The sequence below is a fragment of the Micropterus salmoides genome, unplaced genomic scaffold, assembly GCF_014851395.1.
Source record: "Micropterus salmoides isolate LMB-PRFRI ecotype aquatic unplaced genomic scaffold, ASM1485139v1 Ms_hic_scaffold_20, whole genome shotgun sequence".
Lineage (NCBI taxonomy): Eukaryota > Metazoa > Chordata > Actinopteri > Centrarchiformes > Centrarchidae > Micropterus > Micropterus salmoides.
The window spans coordinates 15,771,857-15,787,672 of record NW_024041151.1 but is presented as its reverse complement, the minus strand read 5'-3'; the positions used below and the strand labels follow the sequence as shown (position 1 = coordinate 15,787,672).

The following is a 15,816-nucleotide window of genomic DNA, read 5'->3' as shown; positions in this document are numbered from 1 at the left end:
TACGCGACAATGTGCTACCTTATCAAGAGTACACAAATTCAGTGTACACATTCACAGTGTATGAGGCACTAGCATTAGGATGCTGCACGTTCTTGCTCATAAATCAGGTGGAAAGCCAGCCACACAAAAGCTTTGAAAAATTACATTTCTTTTGAATATTCATGTAAACAAATTTTTTCTCTCTGTTTGTATTAGTGCAATGAAAGCATGAACACTGGATGAATACATTTAGAGATAAATGTCACTCTACTCTTGCAAAAACTGATTTATCACTAATAATAGAAATTAAGTAGCTTGACCAAAAATAAAAAGCACATGATTAAGTGCAGATTTTTATGGACCAAAAGGGATATAGTGCTCCTTTGCTTCTGCTATAGATTTCAAACAAAATATCAGTCTTCTCCACTGAATTACTGATATTAATTAGGGCTTTGAAGGGCCAAAGACCGGAAAATTCTGTTATATGGTTAGATTTAGCTGGTGCATTATTGGCTTTGAAGTTCAGCTCATCAAATCTGTGTCCTCTGTGAGTAAATGAGATATTGTTACATCAGAAACTAGATTGTAAGGCGTAGTAAGGAGTTAAAGATAATAGAAATTACACAACCAACAATATTAGGGCCCAAGAAGAAATGGAGGGGGAGTAAATTGAGTATAATTATAATTATGAATACACCGATTGGACCTCACACTCCGTAGCAGTAGACGGCGGTGTTGAGCTTGAAATGACCAGCAAAACGGAAGGAGAAGAAGAAGAAAAAGAAGAAGAAGAAGAAGAAGAAGAAGACGCTCACACGTGTATCTAACATGTCTGCCCACCGTGTTGTTGTGAGTTGAGGTGACATGGACTGTGTTGAAGACTAGTTTGATGTCGTTTTATTTCATAACCTCTACAGTAAAGATACCGAGTTCAGCCTAGAAGAGACTGACAGCGTCAGGATGGCCCAGAGAAAGAAGAAACTGACGAAGAAGAAGAGATACACACCCAACAGAGAGCCGGAGCCGGACTCTGACGGCGGAGACTTTGAACTGGCTGCTGAAATTAAGGACGATGATTCTGTAAGGAACACTGCTTTAATTAAAGCAACTAACTCAGCGTTTGCTGTATTGACATAAACACAGTAGTAATGTTATAAGGCAGTAACAGTTTCTCACACCACGTGTGTTTACCACCCTCTGTTTAACTGTCGGGGGTATAGCTCAGTGGTAGAGCATTTGACTGCAGATCAAGAGGTCTCCGGTTCAAATCCGGATGCCCCCTGAATTCTTCTTAAATGTTTAAATATGTTCAGAAACATCTAATTTACTTGGTTATTATATAATATAAATGATGACATTATAATATTTTGTAGTAACGTGTATTGTTGTCACTCTATCTGTTTAATCTCTGTCTGTCACTTTATAATTACACACATGAACATTGGAAGGCTTCAATGCACAAGTAGGTCTACAGTGTAACAAGTAAGCTGTTGCTGTGCATGTGTACATCCATGCATCCTTCAGATGTTAGTAGGCTTACATCACTTTGGTATTATGTAAATATTAGAGAGCAGTCACTAGTCCTGTGTCCAGCAGTTGAACTTTGTAATGAACGATAGTTAAACATCCATATAATTCTTTAACACTTAAAGCAGTTTAGAAAAAAGGTGTCAGAATAAAATATTACCTTATCTTGTCAGAATTATCCATGAGAAATGTGTATTTACATCAGAAGATCAACTGATTAGATCAATTCAGAGCGATTTTATTTGGCACCTTTGTCACGTTGTTAACAAGCTGTTGTCATTTCTTATTGCTCTCACAGCCAGGGAGGAAACTGCCGCGGTTCCCCACCTCTTCAGACTGCCTGTCAGATGTGGAGCCTGACACCAGGCAGCTGGTCAGAGCCCAAAACAAGAAAAAAAAGAAGTCTGGAGGCTTTCAGTCCATGGGTGAGACCCAGTGAAGTGTGTACTGTAGGGCTGCATGTCTGCTGGGTACTCAAAGTTAGCTGATATAATCAGGCCGATATCTGGCATTTTGAGATAATCGGCATCGGCCAATACCTCCACTCATGAGAGTAATATACAAGAAATGTATGCAGACACAGCTGCAGGCAGCCTTGTCAGTTGTGGCTGCTGATGAATGATGTTAGTGCTCTTCCCTGTGAGTTTTGGGAAGATGGTGAAAAAGTTAGTTTGGCCCCCTAAATTTCCTCAGTGACCCCATCGTCTTTTCTAAATGTTAACATTTTTGTCATACTCTAAATGAAAGCATTGAAAGCATGTCTTATCTAAAACCTATACAGGCAGTTTTAAATATATTTTGGTATACTGTTGAGAATAATGCAGCTGAATGACGTCACTTCTGACAAACTGTACCCCACTCTACCTTAAACACATATCACGTTCTGAAATCTACACCATAGCCAAATGTATTTTTCAATTTCAGTAATTAATAAAAATTCCATAAAACAGTTTACTGGCTAAATAACCATGTATACTAGATTGTACTCTTCATGGTTTAATGTGGCTATACATGACTTTTCTTTGTTTTGATATCGGCATTATACTTCGGCCATCGACTGCCCATATTTCTTAATATCGGCATCTGCCATTGAGAAACCCATATTGGTCGACCACTACTCACAGTATTCTAAATCCTGTATATATTAATCTGATCCACTGTTTCCCCAGAGACAATATTGTTTAATTACATTATGTCTGTTTTCAGGTCTCAGTTACCCTGTATATAAAGGCGTCATGAAGAAGGGTTACAAGGTCCCTACTCCGATCCAAAGAAAGGTAAGTCAGTACACTTCAGGGTTCTGTAATGAAACATTTGTGACTTCTAACAGTGCAGTATTTCATGTCCAATCCTTCTCTTCACCACTTCAGACTGTCCCAGTGATTTTGGATGGCAAAGATATAGTAGCCATGGCTCGGACAGGCAGTGGTAAGACAGCTGCCTTCCTGGTGCCCATGTTTGAGAAGTTGAAGGCCCGTCAAGCCCAAACAGGAGCCAGAGCCCTCATCCTGACCCCCACTAGAGAGTTGGCCCTGCAGACTATGAAGTTCACAAAAGAGGTCAGACTGATGAGTGTTGTTCATCTAGCTGTTCAAGTTGGCTGATCTTACATGTAGCTATATTTTCTGGAACATAAGTCTTTAATTATTGCAAAGTTAATCAGCTTTTTCGTGGGAGAAAAGAGCCTCTATGACGTTTTTCCAGTGCTGTCCCCGATTTAAAGAAACAAAAATTATTTATTTTTTTTCCCCTCACTGTGTTGTGGTTGTTATAGTTGGGGAAATTCACCGGCCTCAAGACCGCCTTGATCCTTGGTGGAGACAGGTGTGTGACTTCTCAATATTCTTGTGCTATTATGTTTTCTGTTTACATTTCTCATCTGAAATCAATATAAATGCATCTGCTCCTTTCCAGAATGGATGATCAGTTTGCTGCTCTTCATGAAAACCCTGACATGTGAGTGTTTTGTTGTGGTGCTAACTGATGACGCTGTTTCTCACCATCCATGTACTATACATTGCGGTTCTAATCTCTGTCCTTTTCCCTCAGAATCATCGGCACCCCCGGTCGTCTCATGCACGTTGTCAAGGAGATGAACCTGAAGTTGCAAAATGTGGAGTACGTGGTGTTTGATGAGGCTGACAGGTGAGAAATGGAATTGTGCCTTTTTAAAGGTGTAATTTTTCCACTTCACAGCTCAGATTTACTCTTACGCATGTAAGCGTGAACGTGTCTGTGTTCTTCCTCCTCACAGGTTGTTTGAAATGGGTTTTGCTGAGCAGCTTCAGGAGATCATCCGGAGACTTCCAGACACCAGACAGACTCTGCTGTTCTCTGCCACTCTGCCCAAACTGCTGGTGGAGTTTGCAAGAGCTGGTGAGATCAACAATCGGTTCTGATTTCCATGCATCCATCATGATCGAAGATGTTTTTAAAGATCATCATCATAATATGCATAATAACATATTAGTGCCTAAGACACAAATTGACCAAATAAGCTTTTTTTTCATATTTCCAGGGCTGACTGAACCAGTGTTGATTCGTTTGGATGTGGATTCTAAGCTCAGTGACCAGATTAAGGTAAAAAAAAATGCTTATAATCTATAATTGTTCTTCCCATAGAAGCCAAGTTTTATAAAGAATGAGGTCAGTCTCTCAACCTCTGTTATTAATTATTTGATTGAAATGGAAGGTTTATATTTAAGCAATAGCTCACGACAGGCCGTGGTATATCGTTGCCGTTGTGCAGCCACTAAAAACTGTCCAGCGTCAGGAGATTGACTTGGGTAACTTATTGGTACTTATAGGCCTATGATAATATGCTTGCCACTGTGTGCCAGCGGCCAGCAGTGCTTAAAATAATAACACTTTTATATTATACCTACCAGAAAGGGCGGAATTGCGTCTCTCCGTGAGCAATAGTCTTTTTTGAACAGGCTATTGAAACTTAAACTTTGTTTTTGTGTGTGTGTGTTTGTGTGATTATTGATTTATTTATCTCCACTGGTAAAATGCGATCTGTAGCCGATCAGATCTGTATCAGATTGCATTTTAATACCAGAGGAATGTAAAGGAATTCGACGTCATACCCGTTGTATACGCTCATTATATCACTACTATGAACAAATGAGATTGCTTGATTTGATCTACCCGTTTTATAAGTCAAATTAAAACATGACGAGGTAAGTAGTGCATCTTCGTGTTCTCCGACATCTTTCAAAACGCTGTATGGCCTGAAATTAATGGTTTAGAATGGAAAATTACTAAAACACAATCTACATGTTTAAAGCCAAACGGCTGCTCTGTGGGTCCATAGGTTCAATACTTGCCCTATCATCATGCAGCCTTAGGGAAAACACTATGCTGCCTTCAGGTGTTCTTTGCAAGCTCTTACTTACATGAAGAGTTAAAAAGTTTATTACTCAGAAATGACTGACGATCCTTACTTCATATCTGTCCCAACACTTAAAAAATGTTAACCTCACATTTTTTCCCTCAGCTGTCGTTTTTCTATCTGCGGGTGGATGACAAGTCAGCACTGCTGCTTCATCTGCTGAGGAACGTAGTGAAGCCTCAGGAGCAGACGGTGGTTTTTGTAGCCACCAAACACCATGTAGAGTACCTCAAGGAGGTAAGCTGCAAACAGCTGAATAACTCAGTTGTGTCTCTCTTTGTATTTTTTTCCCTCAGTGAACCCTCACGGGGTTTAGTAAATCCAGTTGTGAAAGTTTCCTCATATTTTCTGTAAAATTACAGCTTTGATTCGATTCTTTTGTTTTGAACTCCAGCTGCTGACTTCAGAAGGTTTGGAGTGTGCCTACATCTACAGCTCCCTTGATCAGACTGCCAGGAAGATCAACATCGGGAAATTTGCAAATCGGAAAGCCATGGTGCTGATTGTCACTGATGTTGCTGCTCGCGGAATAGACATCCCCCTGCTGGACAATGTCATCAACTACAACTTCCCCTCCAAGCCCAAGCTCTTCTTGCACAGAGTTGGTGAGGGGCTTTTACACCAAATTAGTATCTAGATTTGCTCTTAATTAGAGATTTTTCTTTCATTTTACCAGATTTTGATAATGTGTGATGAGGATGACACATGAGGATTACCATTTCGGTCATAATCTGTCTTCTCCCATCAGGCCGCGTGGGACGTGCTGGGCGTAGTGGCGTAGCCTACAGTATGATTTGCCAAGATGAGATGCCTTTGGTCTACGACCTTCACCTCTTCCTTGGAAGGCCTGTTCAGTTTGCCACACTTGAACACACACAAGGTAGGCTTTGCTGAATGCCTGCCTGTTCTTTGGATTCATGTTCTGCTAGTAGATGTGTTAGCTGTCACAGTCTTTATGTCTCTGCTGTCACTTTCTCCAATCTGAACCTCTCCGCCCCTCCTCCAGAAGAAGGTGTGTTCGGTCGGGTCCCTCAGAGTATCCTGGATGACGAAAGTTCTCATCTGATCACGGCTCACGAAAACTCCCTGGACCTGCAAAACCTGCGTCATGTCTCGGAGAATGCCTACAAGCAGTATCTCAAGTCTCGACCAAACCCCTCAACTGAGTCCATCAGACGGGTCAAAAGCACAGATCTGTCCAGCATGGCCGTCCATCCACTACTAGGTCAGTTTAGTGGAAGGAGAACTTTGAAGAGAACAGTGATGATGATATTCAGACTGTAGTTAGTAACAGCATTTGATTAATCTTGTTTCAGGGTCAGGATTGGAGAAAATGGAGCTAGAGCGCCTTCAAATAGTTGATGCCATCAAAGGCTACAAATCTAAATCAGTGAGTTACAGTAGATAATAATGCTGATATCTCATTCAATTTCCCGCTGACCTGTGAACATGCTGTACGTAAAAAATATTCTCCTTTCATCGTCTTGTAGACTATCTTTGAAATCAACTCTAACAGTAAGACACAGGCTAGGGAGGTGATGCAGGCCAAACGCTCCAAGGACATGCGGCTGATGGACAAATTCAGCAAACGCAGGGACGACCTGGCCGCAGAAAGCCGGCTGCAGCAGCCCATCAATCCCGCCGCCGCCGCCGATGATTTCACACACTCCTCCAGCAAAGACGAGGACACTCTCAAGGCAAGTAACTCTCATGCCTCTGTGGTATTATGATTGGAAATATACAGCAACTTTTTATTTTTTTAGCATTTTTGTAAGACATGCACTGAGAGTACAACCAGACCCTAAAACTCTAGTGAGTGCTCCACATCTGGTGTGTTTTGCTAATCTGTAGTTCATTCAGTTGAAAGATATGTCACCTAACACCAACACAATCTAATTATCCATTGTATGTCTAAAGATATTCAGACTGCAGAAGATCCTTTTCATTATCGATTTTATGAAGAATTGATAAAAATGTCGTAGTAGATGTCTTCAGGTGTCTTATTTAGTTTGACCAAGAGTCCAAAACCCCAAGTTATTCAATTTATTATCTCATAAGATTGAGTTGCGTCGCTGGGACGAGTGGATGGTGTGGTATCTTTGCTTGACAGTGACTTAAAAGATTATTTCTTGATCAAAATACTTTGCACAATGCACCATCTCTACTATATTAATATAAATATTGTTACAACTAAGCACTTTAAATGCCAATCTAGATTTGTTTTTTTTCACATGCACTTCTTTGTTTTTCCTACAGGGGGTGTTCTCTGCTATGGTAGGTGTTAAAAGGAGAGGCCAGCAGGAAGATGGGAAAGAATGGCCAAAGAAAAGAAGCAGACAGTCAGGCAAAGATGAGGAGCATTACATCCCCTACAGACCCAAAGACTTCAACTCCGAGAGAGGGTGAGATTTTTTAAAATTTTATTTAGAAAGATTGGCATCAGACAGGATTTTAAATGTAGTATCTGTGTGTTCTAACCTGTGACTCATGTTCTGTGTGGTGTTAGGTTAAGTCTCGGCGGAGAGGGCACTGCTTTTGAACAGCAGGCCTCCTCAGCAGTCCTGGACCTCATGGGAGATGAGGGAAGCCGGTTAAACCAGCACAAAAATATAATGAAATGGTGAAAATTTGGATTCAATCTAAAGCCATCTCTGTCCTTCTATTTCAGCTCTTGTTTATGATTCTACCATTTCATACGATAATTTAGGGTCTGTCTATCATTTGTAGGGACCGCAAGAGGAAACGCTTTGTGAGAGAAACAGGAAAGGAGGACCAGAAGAACAAGATCAGAACAGACGGTGGACAGGTCATCAGTAACAAGAAGAACAGGAAGAACTTGTATCCTTCCGACAAAGTCTCTGTTCGTATACTTGTTTGCTATTACTGTTCTCTCTCGCTCTGACAATATTTAACTGTTTTGTTGAGATGTTGTATGACTTAACGACATGTCAGTTATGAGGAGTGGAAGAAAAAATACAAGTTTGACGACGGAGGATCTGGCTCAGATGGAGAAACAGGAGGAGGACGAGGAGGAAAGAAGCCAGCAGGAGGTAGAGGAGCATCTGTAGTCTCAACTTGAACTCTTGAAAACAAATCCATTATCATATCTGATGGACTGTTTAAAAGAAAGTAAGAATGGAAAAAAGACTGGAACCAGGGGGAAACCACTGGCCTGAGTCTAACAATATACGCTTAGTTCCACCTTTTAAAAACTGTTTAATTAACATGTTATTTGTTATTTTAATCTGTATTAAACCAATGTTGGTTTTATGTGTTAGTAGGTATATTTTGTTACCTTTTAAACAGAGCAAAGCCAGCTGTTTTCTCCCTGTTTACAGTCTTTGTGCTAAGCTAACTGGCGTTATTTTTTTAACGGACAGCTATGAGAGCGATATTGCTCATCTAACTGTCACTGTAGCCTGACAGACCAATAATCTGTTGGGGGAAAAATACAGTTCCTCTGCCACCTCCTTTTGCTCCTAATGAGAATCCACTGCTTCCTAAACAAAACAACCAATCAAAGCCAGTAGGAGTCTCTAATGCAGTGTTAATAACTGCTCGTGCACATGCTGCTCAACCGCCCCTCCTCACGCATGCTCTCCCTCACACAAGCTCAACACCTTCAGCGCGGCTTTAGAAGGTGTCTGAAGAAACAACCACCAGCAATGAAAGAAATTCCCATCTCTCCTTTGCCATAAACAGCGTATAGTACAAAACACGTGTGTGATCACGTCCCGGCTCCTAACAGAACTTCGGGCTCATTATGTTCGATGCCATGGCGCTCATGTCGGTGAGTGGCAAAGAGGCATAATGACAAACAGTGAGGAATAAGCGAAGAGTTGGAGTTGATGCGAGGGGGACGGGTCTTGGCAAGGCTTTTGGCTGTGGAGAGCGAGCCCTGAGGGGGATGAAGTTTTGAAGGGCTGCTGGCTCCTGTTTGTGGGTTTGGTGGGAGGGGCTTAGCAGAATGATAGCAGCAGAGAGAGAAGCGGAAGGTTTGGCATTTTATGTTCAATTGTTACCAACTGCTGCTTTATGACAAATTATCCTATTGCAATGTTGAATTTTAATAACCCAATCTGCAAAGGTGTTGTGACTCGGAGTCACTTTCTGCAAGCTGTTTTCAGTTTGTGTACCATCAAGAAATATTTAATATAATCCTCGTTTCTGCGTCATCCGTCTCTCCCAGGTCGTGGTCGTGGTCGTGGTTGTGGCCGTGGTCGAGGTCGAGGAGGTCCTAACTTCCAGAGCCCTAACTTCCAGAGGCCTACAGGACTGCAGCAGACGCCTGGTGGCCGCACAGTGCGGTCAGAGCTGAAGACGAAGGAGCAGATCCTGAAGCAGCGAAAGAAAAAGCAGAAGCACCAGTTCCTACAGAGTGGAGGCCTGAAGAATCTCCGTAACAAGAACAAGCAGTGGGTCGGAGAAGTTAAGAAGTCAGGTTTTGGACGCGGTGGTCAAAAGAAGGGTAAGATGAGGAAGAAACTCTGAGGAGGACACAGAGGGAGAACTGTCATGGAGGGACACTGGTGTGAGATAGTTGAGATGGAGGGCACCGTGAGGGACTGGATGATGAAAACCATTATCTTCCCAAACCACCTTAAATAATTTCACGCAGTATTTAATGATTGTGGATTAAAGTAGAAGATGAGTTGAGGAAAGCATTTCTAGAATGTAGAGATGAGCTTTTCCCCTCATTTCCTACTGAACACAGTGTGTAAAAGAATGATCTAATGTTTTGGGTTTTCCTCTTTTTATGCATGTTGGCGGTTTTTGAGTACCGAGATATAAACATCATTAACTGCTGGCAAAATACAAATGTGAATAAGGCAATATTTGGTGTCATCTTCATTTGCATACAACAAAAACAAGTGTGTTAATTATGCAATGTGTAGATTGGTACATTTATTTGGAAAAATGTGTCTTTCATGAACAATTGTTCTACAGCCTGTTCTCTTGAAGTTATTCATATTAAAGAAGCACTGCAGAGTTTCAGTATTCTACTTCTATAAAGTGGGCGGAGACACAATATAAAACACCACCAGATCCCACATTTCCCGTTAGAGCTGCAATGACTAAATTGCAATTTCAAACTAATTTCATAATCGGTTTGAGGAATCTTTTAAGAAAAAAAGTCTTAAGTGTGAATATGTTCTTGTTACTTTACTCATCTATAACACTAAACTGAATAACTTTGGGTTGTGGACAAAACAAGACATTTGAGGACATCATCTCAGGCTTTAGGAGACAGTAATTTACATATTTTGTCTTTCTCTGACATTTATAGACCAAACAGATTGAGAAAATAATCAACAGATTAACTGACAATGGAAAAAAATCGTTAGCTGTGTAGCCCTATTTCCCATAATGCAGCCAATGGCTGCTGTTTGTTATTGAACATTTTAAGACCATGCATCGGAATTGCTCCTTCATTTGTTGTTTAGCAGAAAAAAATAAACGTAAATGAGGACAACCACTCAGAGGAAGCCTCTGTGCATGAGTTTACTTCTCCAGGTAGTGAATGGTGTGAAGTTGGTGTGCTAAAAAGGGTCTCCCCTCTCTGTTTTAATGAGGGCGTATCCACTTCGTTTTCATTCTTGAAGCTGTGTTTCTTACATCTACTAAGTCTTAGCCAAAAGGGCTCTATGCCGCACCTAGTATGTAGTAGTATGACCAGGGATTCCCTGGTTTCACAGATCTGTACAGTCTTGCTGCAAAAGACAGTACTGGTTCTGGTCCATAACTTTTAAAAAGCAGCAATCTTTAAGACCTGAGGAACCCCTTCTACATATGGGATGATGATATAGCTCCATTAAATGGGGTTATGTTGTCTGGGGATCTATGGTCTGACTTTATTTGGTCTTTTCAACATTAAGTTACTAATTTAATGAAAGCCCAGTCAGGGTAACCACAGGAATTGAAAGACGGCTTGATGGGACTTTGTTCCCTGTCTTTAGCATTTTATATTTGACTGTTGTTTCTTCCTGCTGGTATAAAGTCTGGATTGCTTCCAGTTTGTGCTTCTGTTTATGGTGTGAATGAAAAATGACTTGGTGTGTAAGTGGGTTTTCTGTGAACCTCAAAATGGAGTCCACCTACTTCTCTAGGGAGACTGCACGGTCTACAACATCCAGCTTTTCATTATCCTTCTCCTTATTAATTTCCACCAAATGAAGGTGTTCAGTGAAGGCCTTTAAGCCACCGCTTACAGTCTTGCTATAGTATAGTATCTTCATAATGTACGATGCTGCACCCTTTTGGTGGAAAACTAACACTGCACGTGTATGAGGGTGTCCTAGAAGTTTACAAGACCACTGTGTTCCACAGTTTATTCACCACCACTTGTGGCAGGTCACTGGTATGGCAAGAGGAGAAAGGACTGAGAGGAGGAAAGGGGAAAATTGTGATGGCTTGTATATATTATGAAATGCAATGTCACTGGAACAATAATTGGTTTAAGTATTAATATCCAGATTCAGTTTGGATGCCTAAACAAAGCCATACAAAGTATATTATTAAAACAATTATTAGAAATGTCAATATTTTTCTGTAATATTCATTTGAGAGTGCCAATATTTAGAAAACCTGTAAGTTGTAATATTGTAGTATAAGAATGATGATTCAAGTGTGTACTGTAAGGTTCAGTTTAGCTGACTGTCGTACTTTTGATATCTGCCATTATGTGGGGGCGTGGCTATGATGGTGTGAAGGTTGGAATATTTCTGGTGGAAACTTTCAAAAATGTAGCTCTCTTGCTAGTTTCTCCAACATTGCCCACACCAGCTTTAAGGGTTGATGTGTTTATATTTTCACCATACTAAACCAAACTAAACTCACTAAATTCAAACTAAATTAACCAAATTATGCTCTAATGCTAATTTGAATTGAGGCATAAATTGTCATAGTTTAACTTTATTATTTTAAACAAATCTTTGGGATTATATTCATCAGCAAAATCTTACTAAACTTGTTATGTTTTTCTATCCTTAATAATGGACTGGTCGCCTCACATCTGAGAGCATCACCTCTGGCTGTTTTTTTTTCTGGCCACATGTCAAATGATCAAGTAATTTATTTCCTGCAGAAGATACAGCAGTCGATCATCGGGCAAAGGAGAATTCTCTCATTTCTTCAGATGCTGGGAAGGTGCAAAACATGACCACATGCACAGCAGCCTCAGAGGCAAGAGCAACGCTACACCAATGAAAGTGAGGGAGACAAGTTGCTCATTCCATCTGGATGTGGTTACAGTGTAAGCTGTTTCTGATGAAATGCGCACATGCTATCATAGGTTATTCATAGCTGTCATTGCTCGTCTGCAGAAGGGTCTTCCATAAAGATCTGTGCCTTCCAGTCGTCTACGAGAGTGCTGCTAAAGATGGAAGAAAATAGGTGTTAGGTGGGAAATGTATTTGGTCCAAACAGGGCAGAGTTACCAGAGCGCTGCTATATTTCATAGCAGGGGGGACCTTCCAAAAAACATCTATTCATAAAACTCACAAACTAGAGTTTCAGTTTGCTGTGCAGATAAGTCACAACTGTATCAACATTCATTTTATTAATTAAAAGAAATCCAAAGTATATTTATAACTTAATAGTGCCAGGTATTATTCATGTTTTTGTATTTTAAGTTTTTACTTTTATCTCATAAGTGCAGAGAAAGCTACATATCATTACAAAAACTAAAACAATAGATTATATTGTTAATCTATTAGCAAAAATGAAATGTAAAACATTGGCACACAAGAAATGTACACTTTCATGTATTATACAGTACATGCCATAGAAAAACATTTTGAAATGCAGCTGTTTTTATAAATGTATTTGGGACTGAATATACTGCATCTTACCCCAGATATAATAGTTTTCAATTTAAACATCTATCAATGCATTTACAGATTTAAAGGTGTACTTACTTTGCTTTACCTTTTGATATAGCTTTTTTAAGTATAAATTCATTGTATTTACAGACATTGATATCCACACGTATATCTCCTTTAATGAGCATACTGTAGTTGATTTCATATGGGATGACATTTACACTTGTGAAAAAGAAATTTGGTATTTTTGTGTTGAAAGAACTGATTATGTGGCATTTTAATATCCAAGTTAGGTTTACAGATAATATATATTGTTTTATTTGTATTTGTTTTAAGGAGGCTAATCCCCCTGACAGTGCTACTGAAACTGATTAATGCAGCCTGAACACTGGAGTGTCTATAGCAATTAGATTATTAAGGTATTTTAGATAAATATGAGACAAGAGCCAAAAAGAAAGACAGGCTGACAGACAAGTGAATGAAACACAAAATTTCCATTGGACTAATCCTCAGTGGTCCAGCACAAGGAACAGGCTTTTCTGTGAAATAAGGGATGCCTGTGTGTGTGTGTAGGAGGTAATGCACACACCTGAGTAAACAATGGGCTAGTTATAAAAAGTTATTTATGGAGAACAACATCCAGATAGGGCATTTGTACTCTCTGTCCCCTAACTCTCTGGGACCAGAACAAACTGGACTGAAGGAGGTTACATTGCCTGCGATATCAGTTAATCCTCACGCAGAGATATCGAGCTCCAGCCTGCCTTTGCCTCATATCCCGTCCTCTGTGAAACCATCCCTCACCCTCCTCGTCTATCTGATGGCCCCTCTCCCCGTCCCCGCACTCTCTAGTGCTACGGCAGCTCTCCAGTCATCAGCAACGGCAGCTTTATCTGTGTTTTAGGATTCCCAGGACTGACACAGCATCCACTTGAGATATACCAAAGAGCCTGAGCATCAGACTACTGCTGCTCTCATACAAGTGGGATATAAATGCTAGGCAGTAGTTGCAGTGGGACTGTGCTGCCTGTGAGTATATGTAGCTGTAGAGGACATTGTCTGACCACTGCCCACAATTTGACAGACATGAAATTTCCTGTCAGTTTTTTTACATAAAGGAACATATAACTGGATATAGATTTTTAGTTAATTACTTGCACAATGTCCCACTGATTATCCCATTCAGTTCATTTCAGTGACTTGTGGAGAAAAACTTCTCTCCCTTGTTGGCGCTTCAAAAGAGGCTCCGACATCAAAGTTTTCACACATGGCAGCCTTCTTCATTCAAGAAGCAACCATACTGTTATTACCCTTCTCAATCATCCACGTTTGTCCTTAAGTGCACGAGGTTTTGAAAAAGTCTCTGATTGAAACTGTATTGCTACATCAATAGCATTTCAGATCTGTACAAGTTGAACATTATGAAATTAATTATGACTAGTGGCCTGGATGATTAGGAAATCAAGGTAAAAAGTTATGGTATTGTATGGAGTGTAGAGCACACACATCTAAAACCTGAAGACAAAGTCAGACTGCACACTGTACTGAGAGTTCTCAGTATATTTAATTTATCAGAGAAATCTATTGATCTAACAGAGATCATCATCACTCAGCTGGTTGTGATCTGCATAATAAAAGAGCCAATCTATTCTCCGACTGGACCAATCAGAGCATAGCTGGCACTGACACTGCCTGATACTCCTGTATCAGCATACAAAACCTGCCTCTATGGAAAGGGACAAACCAGATATATACATATTGAATCTAATTGTATGATTTGGGAAAATGTCAGTAACCATTTAAAAAAAATAAATGTGTAGGCTAATTAATGGGCTAAAATGTGGTAAGAAGTGGCATGGTCTGGAAAAGCACACAGCTCAAATAAAAACCCAGCCTCACCCAGTAACTTCTTGATGTATATGAGCACTGTTTTGAGATTTTTTCCCACAGTTATCTCATTAATCTTTATCCGTTATCAAAGCAATTATTTGTTTGCAGATATGTGAGTGTGTTGTGTCTGTTTCATTCGTTCCTGAGCAGCCGTCCTTACAGTCTGGCTCTCCTCTCCTTTCTGTGGGCTCCCTCCGATGATAAGATTGCTGGACTTTCTCAGGCTATCGCTTACGAGGCAAAAGGCCACTTGAGGAATGACAGGGCCAACATGACTGACATTAGCCGCTCTCTTCTCAGCAGTTTCATCCTCCTATGTAGAAAACTGCTGACAACTCATTACCGAGTGAATATCTACAACAGGATTTTCTTTTGTTCTCCTTTCACACAGGTCACACAGCTCTCTCAGATTGGGTGGAGTTGAGATGTTGTTGGGCCAACTGCTGGTTAGCTCGGTTTATTGTCATACTGTAATTACAGTGCTGTGGCTTTGTTTTGGAAACAGGCAGCTTATGAAGAAGTTTGGAACAACCTGTCATGCAGACGCTTAAAGGGAACCTTAAATTAGCTTTATCACAAGGGAAGAGCTGCAGTCACTGTGGCTGTCTCGAGCCCAGAAAGGTCCTAATTAGAAATAGAAATGTATGTTGGGTTGCACTGGCTGTAGGCCATTTACAGTAGAATAAGAACCAGACTGGGGAAAATATCACAGATCTTAAACCCTTTAAAATGCTGACATTTCGATGATGATGTGTAACAAGCTGGAGTTCAAAAATGGCATTAACAGATAACATTGTAAATCCAATGTGAATGAAAATACCCTTTTTGAGACATGATCTACTACTTAAACTTTTCTAATGTTAGTTTGTACTTGCTGTATACCAAACCATGTTCTATCCATTAAAACCCTCTCTCTTTTCCTGTTATGTTTGAATGATTCCTGAAAACTGGGAACCTCCTGACCCCCAGCATGTGCCTTAGCTGGCTAAACAAACTACATGTGCACTGTTTGACATGTCCTCTACTTGTTTGACTTAAGTGACCTCCTCATCTGTTATTTTGGGGTGTTTAGTAAAAGGTTTAAATGGCAAGAAAAAGATTTCTCATCACCACAGTGATGATCATTTTAATATATTTCAGTGTTTAAGATTTAAACACATGACATAAATATTCTATCTCATTATAATCCCCTTCTTACATTTTTAA

The 15,816-nt window shown here is 40.2% G+C and overlaps 1 protein-coding gene and 1 non-coding gene across 3 annotated transcripts; both read left to right on the top strand.

Annotated features, from left to right (window-relative positions):
- The first annotated feature begins 772 nt into the window (after window positions 1–772).
- ddx54 (DEAD (Asp-Glu-Ala-Asp) box polypeptide 54) lies at window positions 773–9,895 on the top strand. Of its 2 annotated transcripts, none has more exons than XM_038733821.1 (20): window positions 773–1,059; window positions 1,805–1,931; window positions 2,713–2,783; window positions 2,877–3,065; window positions 3,281–3,330; window positions 3,421–3,462; window positions 3,556–3,651; window positions 3,761–3,882; window positions 4,025–4,086; window positions 5,006–5,137; window positions 5,295–5,505; window positions 5,649–5,780; window positions 5,910–6,125; window positions 6,217–6,290; window positions 6,391–6,597; window positions 7,157–7,302; window positions 7,407–7,520; window positions 7,628–7,738; window positions 7,853–7,950; window positions 9,090–9,895. In XM_038733821.1, the coding sequence occupies exons 1-20, from the start codon at window positions 940–942 to the stop codon at window positions 9,389–9,391; spliced, it is 2,622 nt and encodes an 873-aa protein (XP_038589749.1). In that variant the 5' UTR covers window positions 773–939; the 3' UTR covers window positions 9,392–9,895. The 2 variants fall into 2 exon arrangements, with proteins under 2 accessions (XP_038589749.1, XP_038589748.1); XM_038733820.1 differs by having other exon boundaries at window positions 940–1,059; window positions 5,907–6,125.
- On the top strand, window positions 1,190–1,261 carry trnac-gca. Its single transcript has one exon. It is a non-coding gene; the product is annotated as a tRNA-Cys (tRNA).
- Window positions 9,896–15,816: the final 5,921 nt, after the last annotated feature.

What these genes read in the sequence shown, in the direction of transcription:
- ddx54 (XM_038733820.1), top strand. Translation starts at nt 940, where the DNA reads ATGGCCCAGAGAAAGAAGAAACTGACGAAGAAGAAGAGATACACACCC. An exon ending in CTACTCCGATCCAAAGAAAG is followed by an intron (nt 2,784 to 2,876) that starts GTAAGTCAGTAC and finishes TCACCACTTCAG; the next exon opens with ACTGTCCCAGTGATTTTGGA. An exon ending in GTGTTTGATGAGGCTGACAG is followed by an intron (nt 3,652 to 3,760) that starts GTGAGAAATGGA and finishes TCCTCCTCACAG; the next exon opens with GTTGTTTGAAATGGGTTTTG.